The sequence below is a fragment of the Pundamilia nyererei genome, unplaced genomic scaffold (assembly GCF_000239375.1).
Source record: "Pundamilia nyererei isolate P.nyererei 1_Seehausen unplaced genomic scaffold, PunNye1.0 scaffold00041, whole genome shotgun sequence".
Lineage (NCBI taxonomy): Eukaryota > Metazoa > Chordata > Actinopteri > Cichliformes > Cichlidae > Pundamilia > Pundamilia nyererei.
Genome location: NW_005187442.1, coordinates 1,442,918 through 1,461,913, shown reverse-complemented (window position 1 = coordinate 1,461,913; position 18,996 = coordinate 1,442,918). Strand labels below are relative to the sequence as shown.

At 40.3% G+C, this 18,996-nt stretch overlaps 3 protein-coding genes across 4 annotated transcripts in view; all 3 read right to left on the bottom strand.

Moving 5' to 3' along the window:
* Positions 1-218: 218 nt before the first annotated feature.
* On the bottom strand, positions 219-4,515 carry matn3a (matrilin 3a). The gene is made up of 6 exons (XM_005731057.1): positions 4,350-4,515; positions 2,246-2,821; positions 1,198-1,323; positions 778-876; positions 564-629; positions 219-466 (listed from the first exon to the last, which is right to left on the bottom strand). Exons 1-5 carry the CDS (start codon positions 4,513-4,515, stop codon positions 574-576), a joined length of 1,023 nt encoding a protein of 340 aa, XP_005731114.1. The 3' UTR covers positions 219-466; positions 564-573.
* A 699-nt stretch (positions 4,516-5,214) lies between these two features.
* laptm4a (lysosomal protein transmembrane 4 alpha) lies at positions 5,215-15,164 on the bottom strand. The gene is made up of 7 exons (XM_005731056.1): positions 14,920-15,164; positions 10,690-10,810; positions 9,139-9,215; positions 8,027-8,149; positions 7,032-7,127; positions 6,794-6,892; positions 5,215-6,132 (listed from the first exon to the last, which is right to left on the bottom strand). The coding sequence occupies exons 1-7, from the start codon at positions 15,085-15,087 to the stop codon at positions 6,058-6,060; spliced, it is 759 nt and encodes a 252-aa protein (XP_005731113.1). The 5' UTR covers positions 15,088-15,164; the 3' UTR covers positions 5,215-6,057.
* A 1,161-nt stretch (positions 15,165-16,325) lies between these two features.
* The window catches only part of LOC102197852 (syndecan-1), a 3,899-nt gene continuing 1,228 nt past the window's right edge, over positions 16,326-18,996 (bottom strand). Inside the window, exons 2-5 of one of the 2 annotated variants that reach the window (XM_013910323.1) lie at positions 17,868-17,952; positions 17,696-17,775; positions 17,482-17,596; positions 16,326-17,417 (exon numbers count right to left, since the gene is read on the bottom strand). In XM_013910323.1, the coding sequence (XP_013765777.1) occupies positions 17,383-17,417; positions 17,482-17,596; positions 17,696-17,775; positions 17,868-17,952 (315 nt within the window). In that variant the 3' untranslated portion in view covers positions 16,326-17,382. The remainder of the gene's footprint in view (positions 17,418-17,481; positions 17,597-17,695; positions 17,776-17,867; positions 17,953-18,996) is intronic. The other variant, XM_005731055.1, reaches the window with a different exon arrangement.

The window sequence follows — 18,996 nt, the reverse complement described above, 5'->3', positions numbered from 1 at the left end:
TATGAGATTAGATTTTAATGGAATTTTTTACTATATATATGGTATGATACATGTTTGTGTCACCACCCGATAAATGGGAAAATATTCATTATTCTGTATTTTTAGTTGAATTCAAGTTGCACATTTATTAAGGCTACGTGTAATTCAGCACCAGGCTAATATATACAATATTCATTTATACAAAATAGAAAAAAAAGATTAAAGAAATGTTAGATTACTATATATTTTAATATGCTCCTGGGGGTTTAGTTTAAGTAACATTTACAGTAGATTTGGGGGGAAAAAATCATCAATAAAAAGTTAAAATAAAGTTTATTTGTAGACATTGTTGCTCAGCAGTCAGTAACCTGCGGGGTTGATTTGTGAGTCATTGCTTCTCTCAGTCTGTGGTTGAAGTTAGAGTGGATCACAGGAAGTTCCTCCCCATGATGCAGTAGTCTGTAGGAGCAACAAAAGTCATCTGGCTCTGCGGAATATAAATAATCAGGAGGTCAGATTGCTCCCAGTGGGTGGGAACCTTTTACTACCAATCATGGAGGAAAAAGCCGCTGACTCTTACTTACGTGCAAAGTTTCAGGCACGGCCCACCGTGTTCTCAAGACGCTCTATTCTCCCAGTCACGTCAGCAAGTTTGAGGAGTCAAGGACTTTTTTTTTGACAATTATACAATGGAGCAATAACACCAGTAACAATAATAACACGAAGAAACCATCAGCTGTCAGCTGCAGAGACTGTTTATAATAAACTGTCGTCCATCTGAAACAACAGACTGGATATGCTTGGCTGCGAGCTGTTGGATGGCTGCCTGCGTCTGCTTCTGGAAAGCCAGTCTAGCCTCGCATTTGCAGGGATCCTCCACCACCTCGACCTTCACCTCTTTGCCGGGAGAAAGCAAATTTCACATCAGGGTAACAGATCACGCAGAGAGTGAAAAAGCACACAGAGCACCACCCACGCTACTTTCCCCCACTAGACTGCTGATGGAGAACAAAACAAAGCTTAAATGAATGGAAGCTTTTTAAGGCAGAAAAGTACCAATTTCATGTAAACTGTCCAAAAAAACAAAACCATCTGCTACAGATTCGGGATTTTTGTAGTGTTATGAAGCCCTGATCAGAATCCAAGCTGGGTATCTACACGTCTTTAAACTGTTGAGCAGCATTAGTATGACACCAAAGAGCTGCAGTATGATCTTACGTTTCAGGGAACATGTTTTCTTGTCCGGATTCAAGATATAACCTTTCCGGCACTTGCAGTAATACGAGGCGTTGCTGTTGACACAAATGTGTTCGCAGTCGTGTCCCATGGAGCAGGGGTCCACACCTAGAATAAGCCAGGATTAAGGGATGGCAGCATGGGTACAGTTTTTTGCGTGCAAGCAAGGTGGGTAGCTTGTGAAACGTAAGACTATGCTAAAAAAAGATAGAAGCTATTTTTTACTTCACATTTTGGAATTTTATGATTTTTTTCTGCATGCACGAGTTAAAAAAGTATGACTGGAAACTTTTCGAAGATATTTGTAGTTGACCACACATGGCGGAAACACCTTCACCGCATCTGTGAACTGCTGTGTGTTGGACAACTGAGGTAACATAACAAAGCACATCAGTTTGGACAGTTAACGAACAGACGCACACAAATTCACACATATGGAGAAACAATACAGCAAAACATCCATTTCAAACCTTCAACATCTGTCTTTTAGTACACGAATGTAATTGAAGAGCAGTCACACAAGTTAGCAAACTGTTTTTGATAGTTGATCATTGTGTCTGATAAATTTACTTTGAAAATTCGATGTTTCTTATGTTTCAAAAAGAATAAAATCAGCTTATATGGATGGATTTCACTTATCATGTTATGTTCATCTGAATGCTTTCTAATCAGTTTTCCAAATGTTTAAAAGTTTTGTAGAGAGGTTTTACTCTACGTTTTAATTATTTTCAACACAGACTAAGGAAAAATTCAGAGAACCGGGACGCTTTGTTTGCAAAAATAATCAATCTATGATCACCATATAAACGTTTCGCTTTTTAAAGAGAAGCTGACAGTCTTAAGATTTTCCGTGGGTTTAAATTGGCGACTACAAGCACGTTCTAGAGCCGACATCTGCAGTCCATACGGGGGCTGAGACCATCTGTTCTAATACTTTTTTCACATTTTTACCAATAACTGTCAATGACCCACAAAAGCCTCCCCCAGACTTAATGATGGAAAAAGGTCTTGCAGGCCCTCTTTGTCCTACCGCACAGGGTCTCTCTGAACTTGGACGTGAGCTTCTCGATGACGCCGTAGGTCTCCACGTAGAAGACGTGGTCCTCCAGAGGGGTGCTGGCCATCAGCTGAAGGGATCGCATGTCTGCACGGTCCACCCCGACAGCGTAGATCTCGATACCCTTTCCCCGGGCTGCAGCAGACACTTCTTCCACCTGGTCTTGAGGTCTCCCGTCTGTCACGATGATGGCCACCTTGGAGATATTCCTAGAACGAGGCCGGGCTCCAGACTGCTCGGTGAAAGCTTCATTCGCTGCAGTTTTGATGGCGAGGCCGGTCATGGTGCCAGTCGCCAAAGGCTCAATGCGGGAGATGGCTTTCTTCAAGTCTAGTTTGCTAAAATAGTCTTTGAGCAGGAACTCTGTCTTGACCGTGCTGGCGTAGTTGACCACAGCCACCCTGGTGGAATCTGAGCCCACTTCAAGGGTGTCGACTATGTTGGCCAGAAAGATTTTAACCTTCTCAAACTCTCCTCGACGCACGCTGCGAGAGCTGTCAATGATGAAGACCAGGTCCAGGGAACGGCTTCTGCACTGAGAGTCTGTCTCTGTGATCAAACCATGGCATGATTAAATTGATATATTATACAAAAAAAATTCAGTTCGTTATTCAGACAAACATTTGTACTTTCTCTGAGGTCATTATGTAGTTATTCATCCACAAAAGAAGAAAGAATACTTTGGGATGCACTCAATGAAACAATTGAGCATCGCCGCGGTGGTTCCTCTAAAATGATACTGTATGCTATTTTACATACTATGCATCATTTCAGGGATTCAACAGTCCATCAGAGACATGCTTTATCCTTTCATGTCATTTTCCTGAATGAAAAGGATGCCCAACACATGAAAAATGGCATGTCAATGGCAGTTAGAATCCCTGCCAGTCCGGTTTTACACACATACATTAAACTAGATCATTTCTGGAGTGTTTACCTCTTTACATAAACATCACTGAAGAAATGAAACTAAAATATCTGACCTGACAAAAGAGCATTGGTTGGTTTGGAAAGCAAACCTGACTGGTAATATTCTACCTGTCGGCACAGGACTGACGGTGGTGATGAAGCCGCTTTGGGTACTGACCGGTAGCGTCACAGGAGTGGTGGTCTTCCCTGGCGGCACAGCGGTCACTGGTGGCACTGTACTCGCTGGCAGGGTTGGTAGAATTGTCGGTTCTGGTTCAGTTGGTGGGCGTACCACAGGTGAGGGGCAGAGACCTTTCACTTTGTAAGGGAACGGGTCTTTGATCCCATGTTGGGGATGATGAACCAGTGGTGGTGAGAGAGCTTTGTGTATGTGATGCATATGTGGGCCTTTGAATGTGTGGTGAAAAGGTGATATAGGGACTGGGGGTCTGTGGTAAGTCACTGGTGGAGATGGAGGAAAGGGGTGATACACTACCGGTGGAGGGATCCTTGGTGGCTGGTAGTGGTAGTGATACCTTTCTCTATACGTGTAGTCACTTCTGTGAACTACGAGGCCACCAGAAAGGAAAAGTGATGAGAACATTAGTAGGTTGGTAGAAGGTAAACAGGAAAGTTGTGTAAGTTGACATTGTGTAGTAAGTAAAATATACTGTGCAATAATCTCTTTTGTTTACTTTGGATCACAGACAAATTATTAGTATGTGCATTCAGCCATCCGGGCTGTTTCAGACAAGCCTCTACTATAGTCTGCACAGAGCTTGTGAAACCCCCAGCCAAGATCTGAGAATTCATGCAGGATGTGTTTGAGAAGAGTGTAAAATTTATTTGTTAGAATGAATTTTTATGAATGAAATATCTGTAATATTAAAAATGAATGATTTTTACTACAAAAAATGTGCATTAATCTTTTGTGGAAAAAAGCAAAATAATACTGCTAGAAAGGAGCGGTGGACAAAGTATGCTCACTCAAGTATCTTGTACTTTGTCAACTCCACTAAACTTGGGAGTCAAATTCTAGTTGCTCTGCTCTCTGATATTTTAAATGTCTTACATGTTTGTAAGCTGCTGTATTTCTTTTCCTAGCCTACCTATTCCACCACTGCTAGACTTTTGTGTAAAACCAGAATACTAAAAATTAAAGACTTACTTGCTGGATTCAGGGTCCTGAGCGGTGGGTGCCCATTATTTCTGGTTTGAGCATAACTCTGAGCAGCCATTAGCTCGGGATCCCCTGCCATGAGGTGGTATGTGCCCTGTACATCAGACAGCAGGGGTGCAGCGCAGTACAGGAGGATCCAGTGAAAAGCCTTCATCCTTTCAGTGTGCAGAGCGCCTTCTGTGGTCTGACCTCTCTGAATACTTTGTCTGTGAGGATCAGGGGGTCAAACCACCACTGAGTAGGAGGAGACCTGAGTGAGACACGTCAAACTGTCTGCCCCAAAAAGGTGGGTCATGAACTTCAGGAGGTGTATAGAAGAGCCAAAAATGTTTCTTTGTTCTTACTTTTTCAATGTTTTGCAACAGTGCTGCAAATATGCAAATCTTGTTTTAGCATAATTTAAAACATTTGGGACAATAAAGTGGTAAATATGTGATTTTGTTGATCTAAACATGCTGTCTGAAATACACTCTACCAACAAAGTCCAGAGTTTGAATAACTTACTATAAAACCTGTGGAGCTATAGACAATAACACATTAGCTTAAAAAATTCTGAAGAATTACTGTTTAAGACCACTTTCAAAAATTAAAAGAAAGTCTGGCTACTTGGAAACAAAATAAACAAATAAGGGCTGGGTTGAGGACGTCCCTAAACACTGTATTACTACCTGCTGACACTAGATGGCGTATGAGTATTATCAATCACCAGCATATGAGTCTATGAGACCATGTGGTTGTTTTTTTTGTCCTTAACGCTATTTCAAGACTTGTAGTGAGAGCTCCTTCTTTTTAATATCTCTCGATTTTCCTTCAGTTTATTTATGATGAGAAAAAAAAGACGAGAACTAAGATGTAATAGTTTTGAAAGGTTTATTGAAGTCAAATGTATTTCTACTAGGATAAATCATATGACCAATATAGGAACGAGGGTAAGGTTTGCCGATAAGCATGCAACAACTAATTTTCACAAGACTAGCCGTTTTCTACAGGTACCAAAAGTTAAAAAGAAAAAGCAGAGAAAATGATCCACCATCAGTGCCCTCTGCCCCCACACGTTTATCTTAGCTGGAACACAGTTTACTACCTTAGCCAACACATAGGGGCAGCAGAGAGTGGTGATGATGTCTAAGGTGGGGGTAAAACTTAATTACAGTGAAGCTAAATAAATAACAGACAAAAAATGCTACAGACTCCATTCAAGACTGAGATAGAATCATTTACTTCTTAATGATTGAGGGGAAAACTGTAACACAATGCAACAATAAGTGCTATAGTAAGTGGATTGTCAGTTTGTTTTTCTTTTAAACTTCATATATCAATCTATTAATGGGATGTGCTGGATTGATAAGAGCATTTCAAGCAGTTTAACTTTCACATATATCCCTTTTACTAAGACAACAAAAAAAATGTTGGCAGAAGATGGGGGTGGGACAGGGATACACTTGTGCCTCTTTTTAAACACATTCATTCATTTTCAGTCATGCTCTCATTTGCCACCTTTCTCCTCTCATCTCCAGAACGCTCTATAGACACTATAGAAATACAGCGGCTGAGGGCAGGTGGGAGGGTTGAACTAAACATCTTCAGTGGTCTTACACTTACACAACAGGTCAGAGGGGTCGGGATCAGGTGAGGGCAAGAAGGAATGCATATGATGGCTGTGTGTGCGTGTGTGTTTTGGCAACAGGGCTGGTGTTTAGGCTGGCATGTAAGGAGGAGGCGGCTCCTTCTCTGGCATCTTCATGGCCATCTCGTAAGTAGGCAAGATGTACTAAAGAAGAGAGAGAAACATTTAAAGAGTAGTGAGGGCTCATTGTACAGGGAGGGGGAAAAAAGACAACATGAAACCAAAAACCCAACCAAGCATGTCTCTGAAAAAAGGAATTGAGAGTCATGTTCTGTGACTCTCAGTTCCTTTGTTGAATTCAACATCAATAAATGAAATTAAGCTGCGATGACATCAGAACTCTGGCCCATCTGCAGTATTCAGCACATTCTGAGCAGAGCAGCATCAGTGAAGTTAAAGTTAGTTTGAAATTATTCTGAAACTCGATTAAAAATAAAGGAAAATGCACAAAGTGAATCGGAGCTTTTTAAATGTGAATGCTGGCAACTTCTGTTTGTCTACAGACACATTTTCAGTCTAATAACTGAGACGATAACCGGCAAACTACATCATTTATATTGTTGATTTTAGCCTGAGTTATGAATTAATTTTACCATAGTAGAAGCATGTTTTAGTGCAACCTAAATAATAACTAATATTAAATGTTTCTTTAAAGATGGCGTAAAGAATATCTGGAGTGAGACTATCCTCTCAGCAGGTCAGCTTTCAGTGTGGAGACACCGTGTCGCCTGCTGCCTCAACTACAGCATCACGGTGCCAGTGCCTCAATACTTTCTGTTCATAGATGCTGAGGTGGCTTGCATACCTGGGGAGGGGTTTCAAAGGCAGGGTACACAGCGATTTCTGGCATGTTCCTGTTGTTAATATACTTGTAGCAGTTCCACACACAGTTGATCAAATAAGCCTGGAAAGCAGAGGGAAAAATATTTGTATCGTTACAGACGACAGCTTCCCGTCTCCTCCTCCTAAATGAACACATATGCCAAAACCAAACAAACATCCTAATATAACTGTGTCTAACTGTGAATAATTGATAGATTCACCTTGAGGATGATGAGGAAGGCAAAGAAGACCAGCACAACGAGCAGCAGGCAGCTGGAGTTCATATAGAGGAGGTTATCCTTGTATGGGAAATCCGGCTGAGGAAGAAAAGGAGACAAAATGTTGATTCTTACTCACTTTACTGTCAGCATTTCCACACTCGAAATGTAAAAAGACTACTATCGTTTTCTTTTTTCTTCTGAAGCACCCTTACTGAAAGAATAACAATGAGCTCATCTGTTTTCTTACATTTTTTTTCCCTCTAGGAAATAATCTCTGTACGTGTAGAGATAAATCGTATGGTAAAATCAGAATTCTCTCTCTTATTATCGTTAGAAGCATGAAAAGCTTAGGTTGTGGATACGGCGACTGTTGACTGTTGCTTCATTGGTCATGGCTGCATCTGAAAGGACTCCCTATAAATACTGACTGTTTACTAATTGAGTGTTTGATGTATAAATGTGCACATTTACTCAGTTTTATTTATATAGCACCAAATCACAAAAACAGATGCCTCAAGGCACTTTATATGGTAAGGTAAAGACGCTACAATAATGGAGAGAAAATCGAACAACGCTCTTTGAAGAGGCACTTGGCGACAGTGGGGAGGAAAACTCCCTCCCCTCATGGAGCGACAGCCATCTGCCGCGACCGATTGGGGGTGATGGGAGGAAGACAGGTTAAAAGACAGACTGTGGAAGAGAGCCAGTTACATTTATACGCTGTAGTGTCCATGAGACTTCCAGTGTGACACAAAAGTACACTATCTCCTTAACAACCTTTGCATTTATGCAACAGCACTTATGGAAAATGTTGACTAATAAGTGTCCGAAATCTCAGTTTCCAACTGGGCATGGTGTGAATCACTAAATCTTTAGAGAGAGCAAAGAGGGCGATACTGGATGAGGGCCAAGTGAGAAGTTGTAAAGATACTGTCATGGAAAGGGTGTAGTCAGATTGAGATATTGTGAAAAATAACATCAGACTTTGAACTGACCAGCTGGTCCAGGTAGTCTCTGATCCTGGGTAGGTACGTGAGAGAACTGATGGCCACCAGGCAGCTCAGAGCAAAGTCAAACAGCTGGTAGCAGAAAAATGGGATGAGCCAGCCCTCACGGTGCTAAAAAAAAAAAAAAAAAAAGAAAGAAAGATGATTAAAAGAATGAATCACTTGGGCAGATCTTTTATAATTTTGGAAGAACTATAGTGCAGATTCAAACCTTATCTCTAAACACTTGTCTTAGTTAAGATAAACCCTAAACATATTAATGTTATTTAGATCTACAAATCTTACAGCTGTGGGTGCACTACTCATTTCTTAAGAAGTCTTCTTCCAAGTTCTAAACGTAACGATTCTGAGATTTTCCACTGCTCAGATTGAAATATCAGATGTGCTTTGAGGTAAACAAACAGCTAACAATAAGCACCCATGGATATAAACAGGCATTATCATAAATATATACAGAGAAGGTTTAAATCAGCAAAACAGTCCTTTCTGATACATTTTCTTTCTACCAAAGCACAGTGTACTCAGGTTCTGACAAAAATCTTCTTCACTGCTAACATTAAGTAGGAATTTGGATTTGGTACACTATAATTAAATACTTATTACAATTGGGAGGGTGGAATCTAAAAGGGGTACCTGGTATACTACAGTGGAAAAGGGTATCTGCCACATTTGTCTCTGGGTTTCTACCTGCACAGTAATCAGCATGCACAGTATACCCAGCCTGCAGATGGGTGTCATACTTTTAACTGTGCAGTCATCCATACTAGCAGCTAAATACAGGTCCACGTCAAAACGCTATCAAACCTGTCAGTCTTGATGCCATCAGGCAAGCCTGTGAGGTAAAGACGACAGGCAATAAGATCACAGTATTGTGTGCTTCAGCCCCATGACATCAGGGTTATTTGGCGTGTTTTTCTCCTTTGGTTACCTCTTATCCTGCTTCTTTTTCTTTCACACTTTTAAACACGACATTTGGGATTACATTTTTGCATTAAAAAACAAAAAAAAACAAAAACAAAAACACAACAACACTTTAAATATATTACACGCTGTCAAAGAGATTTAAAAAGAAAAAAAAATTATTTACAGTGCACACTTACAGTAATAGCGCCGTACACCATCATGGCACTGATAGTGAGCATCAAGAGAGAGATGGCAAATCCAACACAGGCATTTTCTGTATGAGAAAAAGACAGAAGGAATACACTGAATGAATACAGTTAAAGATTTTACTACATTTTACTACAGCACTGGCTTTATTGTTAAACATACAGTAAGTGAGGAAGAATGGATTTTTGCCTGTGGTCTTTGAGGCAGCTGCATTCAGTGTTAAGTGAACAGTCTCCAGGGATTCTCTCTTTCCAGCTCACTCCATTTTAAAGGCCAGCTCTGGGGAGCATTAAGCCTCTCGCTTTCAGTCAGTAAAGACGTAATGAAACTCAGTCTGGGATAATTAAAAGGTCTGCCTTTCATATCCTCCTCTCTCTCCTCATCACTTACTCAGTCTCTCTCATACTGAACTGTTCTGCCTGTTGCACTGGAGATGCCTGTGAGTGAGCAACTACAGCAATGCGGTCCAGACAAAATCTTCCGTTATTCAGTAGCTCAGGCAGAACAACATGTTCACTGATGCATGAACCTGACAGGGGACTGCCGCTCAAGAAAAATAAATTTGATAGGGGCAAACGCACGCACCGCAATAATATATTATAATATATTTTTTAAAGCAGGAAGACGAACAGCTAAAATTTCATCAACTCATAATTCTGATATTATTAACACAGGATTTCCTATTTATACCAGCATATCTAAAAGGAGTATTTAAAGAAATGACCTTAACCTCAAACCCACAGAGCCACTTTCACCCCTTCTTTCTATCAGCTGCACAACGTTTTAAAATGACTTCAACTGCTGAATGAGTGGAGGCTGATGAAGCTGCCCTAATGGCCACGACTTTTAACAACTTAACCCATCTGAATATTAAGATTGCCTTTGCAAGCAGTGGACATCCTCCAATGTCCTGTGTGCTGGCACAAGCCTGTTATGGGAAGGTCACCACATGGCCGATGTGGCCCCTCCTCTCTCGCTGAGTCACTGTTTTATTAAAATGAAGAGGCCTTCACCAAGCCAACCAACAAAACAACTGCCAGCTAAACAGAACACGCACTCAGTCCTGCCAGTCCTGCCAGCCCTGCCCCGTCGCGCGCACACAAATATCTAAACAAACATAAATCCTCAAGGAGTCACAAAGGAAGTAGCACCAGTGGCACCACACCCCAAACTACATTTTAAGATGACACGTAAACAACTTAACAGTGGTTCTGCTGTCCTTGTAAATTTTGTTTTGCAGTCAGTGTGGAGCTGATCTCCCAGTGGAAAATGAATCACACGATCAACCACAGAATAACAGCGACTCATGAGTTAGTGAAAAGCACTGAAAAGAAAAGGCATGGCTCCACTATTTATTCCAATGGAGTGAACTAATGTTTCACTCATTCTACCTCAGAGCACAAGCCCTTACTGTCATAGGACACAGTACAATTCAAAGACCAACCTTTGAAAGTTAATACTGGTGTATGATCCACTAACCAGAATACAATCCAGTTTTTTTTGTTATGAAATTAGTTTTATGACAATTTGTTTTTACTTACCAGACATCCGGTCAGAAGCAAAATAGTGGTCAATGACCTCATACTGCAGGTCGATAGTGGGGACGTTCTCTGGGTGGGTCACAGCGACAGTGAGCAGGATGCCCATCAACAGGTTCACTACCTGAGTGGAGGAAAGAGAAGGTTAAAATGGGCTTTAAAATACATAGATATGCATTCCTTCACCAAAAGTAGATGAACATACAATTACCAGGACACATTTTAGATTCCAGAAACATGCCAACACTGAAGCTGAAAGGCACAGCAACAAGTATATTGTTGAAAAAGATCAACTGAAACCACTGGTTACGTAAAAGGAAGAGAAGTAAACTTGTATGATCAGATAAAGATCACAACAAGATTGCAAAACCTCCTTCTTTGCCTTATCTGGGTATTCGTCTTTTTCCATGATTCAAGAAGGCACAACAATATCTTTCAGAAACTGTTCTGTTTTTGTTTTCTTTGAATGCTTTCAAAATTAGGAGTCTAGCACATACTGTTTAAGCCCAAAGATATTAAGTGAAGTAGATGAACATACAATGTGGGGCGATCGTGGCTCAAGAGTTGGGAGTTCGCCTTGTAATCGGAAGGTTGCCGGTTCGAGCCCCGGCTTGGACAGTCTCGGTCGTTGTGTCCTTGGGCAAGACACTTCACCCGTTGCCTACTGGTGGTGGTCAGAGGGCCCGGTGGCGCCAGTGTCTGGCAGCCTCGCCTCTGTCAGTGCGCCCCAGGGTGGCTGTGGCTACAATGTAGCTGCCATCACCAGTGTGTGAATGTGTGTGTGAATGGGTGGATGACTGGATGTGTAAAACGCTTTGGGGTCTTTTGGGACTAGTAAAGCGCTATATAAATACAGGCCATTTTAACCCAATCTGGAAGCCCCCTTACACCTGTGCCCTTCAACTTATGCTCCAATTACTCACTCACATAAATAAAACCTACACTGGGTCTCTGTTATGTAGCCTTCAAATTCTCCTTTGATATCATCTGCTTGAAAAATCATTTTTATGCCAAATGTGGATGCCCGAATTAATCACTGCTACACACCATTATCGACTTCCCACAAATGAGCCACGGGACCAGTTCTGACCCGGTGCCTTTGAAAAACCAGCCCACATACTGACAGGTTAAACCAAACACCATTTTAAAAATGTTTTTGGTGACTCATTTGTGGACAGTGAAACAGGAAAACACTCTCCTTATCTTAAAGTGATCAAAGTCACTTTCAACTAGTTTGACTTTATCATGGACCTCCATGGACTCCACCTGCTATTTGACAACTGGGAGCCCAACTGGATAAGCACTTGAGAAAACTGTAGCTTGAAAGTAAACAAAACATCCCCAAACATTTTAAAGTAGCACAATTTAAGCAGAAACAGTTCAAAATTGTTAAAAAAGAAACACTACAAAAAACTAAGTACACCTTTCAATAATTAAAATCTGTAATGTATGACACTAGCTTACCAATTAGTACTACCAGCTATCTTTACTTGCAGCTAATGTTTCTTTACTGAATGTGACCACATATGTATTGGTAAGACTAAGTGACTCCGACACATCTGAGACACAATATTTAAATTTTCTAGATCAAAATTACTGACAAAGAGGTGAATATTTAGTTTAAATCATTCTATCATTGCTGACACCAGCATGCATGCAATTTAGGATCCGTTAACCTAACGTGCATGACTGTAGGAGGAAGTCTGTACACCTGGAGAAAATCCAAACGAGCAAAAGGACAACTTGCAGACTAAACACAGAAAAGCCCCAGCTGGCCAGCAGATTCAGAACAGGAACTTTCTGGCTGAAGCAACACTGTTAACTGCTGCACCACCATGCTGCATCAACTATAATAAAGTCCCCAGCTAGTAGGTACGTCTTCATGTCGCCTCTCTCAGTAACTCTACTTCCGCTTTTTACATTAATGGTAACAACAAACAAGCCTGAGACACCAAAACCACATTAAAGACCATGTTAGTACATACTCTGTATAGAAAATTACAGAGCCTGCTGTTGTGTAGCGCTGTCTGAATGCACAATGAGTAGAGCTGTGCCATATTATAACAGCCATGATCATTTTTACCACGTGTTATAAAAGTGTCATATCACAATAGCACTGCTATAGCAACATCATGTGTTAAAGTTCCCCAGTGTGCAACAAGGATACAAGCTTGAACATGAAAGCAAGAGCCACGGGTCCAATGATAATTTATTACTTAAAAAGGAAGCTACTTCAACATCCTCCAACAAAGTGCAGTACTTGCAGTACTAAAATATGCTAGAAAAATGGTCCCGCTAAAGGTGGAAACAACACACTTGTTTCAAAAGAAAAAAATAAAATAAATAAAAAATACACAGTCGAGTACAACCAGGCTACAAGGCAGGATATACAGTATGTCTTGATGCAAGCTTAATCATCCAGGTAAGGATGAATAATATCCACTCACTTGGATGAGTGACTAAACAGTTCACCTACTAAAATCCAAATGAACAGAATCAAATTTCTGGAAAGGAGGAGATACTAACAGCTGATGAAGTTCAATGTAAATATAAACAAATGACTCCACCAAGCAGCACTGCAACTTGTTAGATGCACTACACATTACAGGAAGAGCAAACAGTGGCTGGAAATTACTCGTGTGGTTACCTTGTAGTAGGGCTTCAACAGCTGGTTAAAAAGCTCACAAGATACAACATCTCAGGTAGATTTTTTTTGCTGACAATATTGTACAGCTCCTGTAGTATTACAGGGTTAAACTACTTTATCTAAACTAAAGTGTTAAGCAGACATTTTCTATTTTTACTTGAAATATCCCAAGAGAAAACTACCTAAGCTACTTTTGTGCTGACATTTGATTTATGCTGTCACTAGATATATTACAACTGTTGAACTATAATCCTGCTGTTTGCGTCTTGTTTTATTTGATTCACACCTAAGATTAGGAACTGGGTCATCAACTTACAAATGCAGCCGCCTGCAAATATAAAAAACACACTGTTTAGTATTTTTTTTCTATATTGTCAGAAATATAATTATTGCAAATTTTCTTGAAATGCTGCGACGTAATATTGAGGCTATATCACCCACCCGAAATAGTGAGCAATACCAAACATATAAATATACGGCTTGAGCTGGGCTAAAAAAACAAAAACAAAAAAACAATAACAAAACAACAAAGGAAAGAGTGGAGGGCTTAACTTTATAAACTCCATCGAAATATTTATGGATATTAATTTGAGAAAATAAGCTTGGTATAATGTGTGTAACTGCTAGTATTTATTTATCTACCAGACATTGATCTGATACGTTATAACGGTGGGATTTAATAATGTAAAAATGACACCCCGGTCGATTACGACTGTTATTCATTTATCCGACTGCAGTAGAGAGCATTATGGACACGACCGAGTGATTTGGGAGTCGCAGTTCACGTGATTAAACCAGGCAAATTTTGTGCAGCTGCAGAGGGATAAAAAAAAAGCAAAACGGGATTTACATAAGCAACCAAAGCATGCAACATCTGCTACGTGGTGTGGGCAAAGGAAAAGGGGATTAATTCAGTGAGCGATTTAACTCTAACCAGCCAGCAGAGCTGCAGCAACAAGATGCGCAAAAAACAGTTAGCCAACCTTAGCTACGTGGGCATGCCCAATTACTTTACTTTTGACTACTTTAATAGAACTGCCATCACCATCACCACATATGTGAGACACAATAATTAGTTATTGTGTTAAATGCGCGTTTTTGCTTTTTTGGGTTGCTATTATGGCCACTATTTGATAAACGCCATGTTAGCAAGTTAGCGAAATGTCAGCTACGCAAGTCAAATTTCATGTATTTTAATACGCATAATAACCAACCAGCTGCTGATGACTTCGAAAAAATGATGAACCACTACGTCTTCTCTGTTTTAGTTTACTAAGCGATTTTTTTTTTCAAACTTGTGCGAGTTTGAGACTAACAGAAAGCAAAATCCGACATGACAGCGGTAGCGGGTTATTGCTAACCCTAGCTTTCTGTTAACATTAACTCGACGAATAAAGAGTCCAGAGTAACGGCTACTTCATATTTTAGTCCCTAAAAACTACTGCAACAAATTCTCAGAGCCATTTGCACCTTGTATTAACATCCTTCGTTGCATAACTTCCTACTTTGGGGAACTTAACGGAACTGGTAAAGTGCTAGCTAACGTTAGCTTACTGACCCCTATCATTGCGAACCTCAGTACGTACCATGTACCATGTTCCCAGGATGATCGTCCCCGTTCGGACGTGGCAACATCCGCAACACCTAGTGGTGTACAGTCTGTCTCGACTGGGTTTAAAATGATGCATGTCCTCTACAAGCGTAGGGAGAAACATCTGAAGAGCTGATTGCGGAGGAGAAATTCTTCTCAGCATCAACAGTCAACGAGCGAATGAAGAGGAACGCCCACCACTTCCCTGACGGCCTGCGCGCAGCGCGCATGAAAACAAACCCTCTGACGGGCAGGAAAAGGCAGAGACACCAGGGTTTGATTGACAGAGGATTCAACCATTGGCCGCAAAGAAATAAAAAAAGGCCTAAATATATTTACTTTACTGAATATTCCGCAACGCAAAAATGTTCATAAATTGTTATTTGTATTTCATCTGCACACACCTCACTTTTTCCCCTTGCATACTCCTCTGCCATACCAACCCCTGCATATCCTCGTTCACTACATCCATAAACCTCCTACCCGCCAGCTCTATCTTCAAGATCCAATAACTTTCCTCTGTACATTTCCAACCCATCTCAGTCTTACCTCTCTAACTTTGTCTCCAAACTCCTCGACCTGAGCTGTCCCTCAGATGCGCATATTTCCGATCCTGCCCATCCTCGTCACTCACAGTGAAATTCTCAGCATGTTCAACTCTGCCACCTCCAGCTCTACCTCACGTGTTTTTTGTCAGTCCTACCACTGTCTCAAAACCATACATGATAGCGGGTTTCACTAACATCTTGTAAACCTTACCTTTTAGACTTGCTGCTATCCCTAACGCACATCTTCATCCGCTCCATTCTGCCTGCGTTCTTTTCTTCACTTTGGAAGGTTGACCACAGGTTTTTAAACTCATCTACCTTCATCTTCCCCCTCCAAAGACATATTCTGACTTTCCTCTACTGTCATTCTTCTTTTCTCCAGAGCAAATCCCCACCTTCCCACGCTCTCTTTTACCTGGTCTATGTCATCTGAAAACATCATAGTCCACAGTCCATCTCCATTGTAAATTAAATCACTACTACTGCACACCACACTACTGTCATTGTCGCTCTTATATCTCCGATGATAATAATAATAACAAAAAATAATAATAATGCAATGCTGCAAATAATCAAGCTCACTAACACTAAATATCTTACAGATGATATTTACCCATTAGGGTATTACAATTTAACGCCTTTCAGTTCATATTGAGCCTACAGGATGCAGTGTATAAAACCACCTTCTACTTAAACAAGGCTCTGCAGTTCTGATCATCTTTGAGTAGTAACACATGCCATGCAATAAAATGCACAAACTCTCAGACATATGCACGTATAAGCAAACTGTGTGGTTCAAAGAAACCACCTCTGCACAGAAAACATTAAAAAAAAATCAGATTTTAATTGTTACAAAGTTATTTTATTATTGATTATTACATGCAAAAATAGACATACATATACGCAACATAAAACATGTTGCATTACAGCAGCTATAGCGGTGTTATGCACTCTTAAATGAGCTGCCCCTTCAATTCATATCTATCACATGGGTCACATAGCTTAAAGTAATGGTGAATGACAGAGATTTTCCTGCCTATCAATGGTCACCACATTACAGAAATTTTGATTATCACTCTCTGGCAACTTAACAATGATTCTCATTTATTCACCCGTCCCTGTAAAACATGACAGAGTAGCCAAGTTTCTACAAAAAATGTTAATTTGCTTGTTTTTTTGTGTTTTATTATTGCATTATGATTTGTCAAAATGTCTGGTGGACAGGCCTGCTTCACTCCATTTCCTTTAGAAGTGCAGTAGATTTTTTTTTTGCCCATTTAAAGGCAAATATAAATGCTACAATAAGCTACCTCTTCAAAACAATTAAACAGAAACTTTCATATAATGATAACTAATTACATATTAAACGGTGCATCTTTGCTTTACCTTCATTCAACCAAACACACTGAAGGCAATTAAAATTACACATCGTAACAAAATCCCACATCACCCAAAACTCAGAGGATACGACCCCAGTGCTACAGCTACTCAGTGTACGACGAAGGAATCACAATTATTTTTAAAAGACGGACACCTGGAAGATCATCGACTACAAAAATCTTTCATGTTTTATCTTAAATATAAATACATTCAACAACAATAGACATATTTCACTTTAAGTGCATAAGAAATATGAACCCCACCTTCCTTCCAGAGACCACGAGTAAAGTATGCATTTACAGTAGATTTTGAGGTACAAAAATTGCCAAGTAGCATCAACTTATCAAACAACGGCTTTACAGTTATCAGATGCAGGTGTGGTTAAACAAGGAATACTTTTTCCCTGTTTGGTTTCTGATAATTATGATCTAAAGCCTTCTCTGGGCCCAGACTGTATCGGTCCTCCTCCTCTTTCTTCTGCCATTTGTAGATTAATATTCCTGCCACAGTTGCTGCGAGAGCCAATCCCGTTACTCCCCCTGCAATAACACCTGTAAACATAAACCTAGGTGAGCTATATTAGAAAGTCGCAGCTTATAGCTTTCTCATTGTGCCATATTGCAAAGTACCTGCAAGGAATTCACTATTCTCAAAGTAGCTCCTGCTGTTTGCTATAGCAACATATCCAGAGTCATCGTCTGCTGCTGACCTGTGTGTGTTGCCAAAAGTCTTGTCTGAAAAGCCCTAAAGCAAAAGACAAGACAGTTACACACGATCACTTCCTGTTACACCACCAACATCAACAGGTGAAGAAATCATGGGACTGATTGAAGTAAGTCATACATGGAAAGTATTATTGGTCTCGTCTCTGGTTTCTGCCAGAATTCTGCCGTCTTTGCTGTTGTGCTGATCTTCAGTTACACCTGGCAAGAGTGCAGTTAGAGAGGATGAAACATACAGTGGTCATGTACATTATGTAAAATGGGTCATTAACATTTTATAGATGAAGAATTACCCTCCTCTGACCCATCTCCAGAACCGGAACCAGAGCCATCCAGGTCATAGCCTGATCCCTCCAATTCCTCTGGAGGGACAGAAAGCTAATCATGGGGGGAAAAAAACACAAGAGGGTATTTAAACATGCTGACTGCTTCCTGTTATATTGTTAGATATGAAAACATACAAGAGGTGAAGGAAGCTAACGAAGGTACTTTCCTTAAGAAGCCAATAAACACATGAATCATGTCCAGGATACAAAGTCCCACAACAAAATAAATAACCTGAAACACACACACTGTGGCTGACAAGCCCATAATGGCACAAGTGATTAGATTGTTACTGGCATGTAGTGTCAAGTAGATGACTTTAAGCGGGAATACAACTCCACCCATTTGGAAAGTAATTAAACTTAACAAAATACAACTTCAGGGAGTAATAATAAATACAGGTGACATCTTTAGCTAGAACAATCAGATGGGAATCAGATGGGAATGTCTAGTCCTCATAATCAGTGAATTCAGAACCCAAAGTACAATAAAACATATACAATCTGTTGTTTATGTGTAATGAACAGATACAGGCCTCATAAGGAAGCCATTCTACAGCTGCAAGAAAGAGTTTGTGTACTCTTTGACCGGTATTCTGCATTATCACAAATAAAATGTGCTCTGTTACAGTTACAGGCAAACACAGTCATACTAAGCCAATAAACAGAGGCTCCACTGAGTCATAGCACAGCCTCCAAAAGCTACTTGAATTCATGTGTTCCAGTTTTAGAGATGAGATATGGAACGTGGGTTGTAAACATGACCCACCATACAGAGTCTGTACTGGGAAAGTTTGCTTTTCTCAAGAAAATTGGTTGAACCATGAACAACATTCACTGAATAAACCATTTTCAATGACTTGAGTATGACAGACAGTATTATTATGGATGGAATCAGAAGCCTTGATGCTCTCCCAGATTGTGGATGCCCTCCAAGAAGGTGGTAAACAGAACCCGAGGTTATGAGAAAAATACTTGTTGAAGCCTCTACACGACCATTATGACAATGCTCATGAAGAAATGACACTAAAGTTTAACATTTTGGCAAAAAGTGAGGGGGGGGGGGACTCCACAACAACATAACATCTTTTCTGGCTGT

Excerpts from the sequence above, each read along its gene's own strand:
- laptm4a (XM_005731056.1), bottom strand. The coding sequence starts at position 15,087 with ATGCTGAGAAGAATTTCTCCTCCGCAATCAGCTCTTCAGATGTTTCTC. Across the intron at positions 10,811-14,919 it reads TCCTGGGAACATGGTACATG|GTAGTGAACCTGTTGATGGG; the intron begins GTACGTACTGAG and ends TCCTCCACTCAG. Across the intron at positions 6,133-6,793 it reads CCTTTGAAACCCCTCCCCAG|TACATCTTGCCTACTTACGA; the intron begins GTATGCAAGCCA and ends TCTCTTCTTTAG.
- matn3a (XM_005731057.1), bottom strand. The coding sequence starts at position 4,515 with ATGAAGGCTTTTCACTGGATCCTCCTGTACTGCGCTGCACCCCTGCTG. Across the intron at positions 2,822-4,349 it reads CAGGACCCTGAATCCAGCAA|AGACAGACTCTCAGTGCAGA; the intron begins GTAAGTCTTTAA and ends GTTTGATCACAG. Across the intron at positions 877-1,197 it reads GAAAACATGTTCCCTGAAAC|AGGTGAAGGTCGAGGTGGTG; the intron begins GTAAGATCATAC and ends CTCCCGGCAAAG.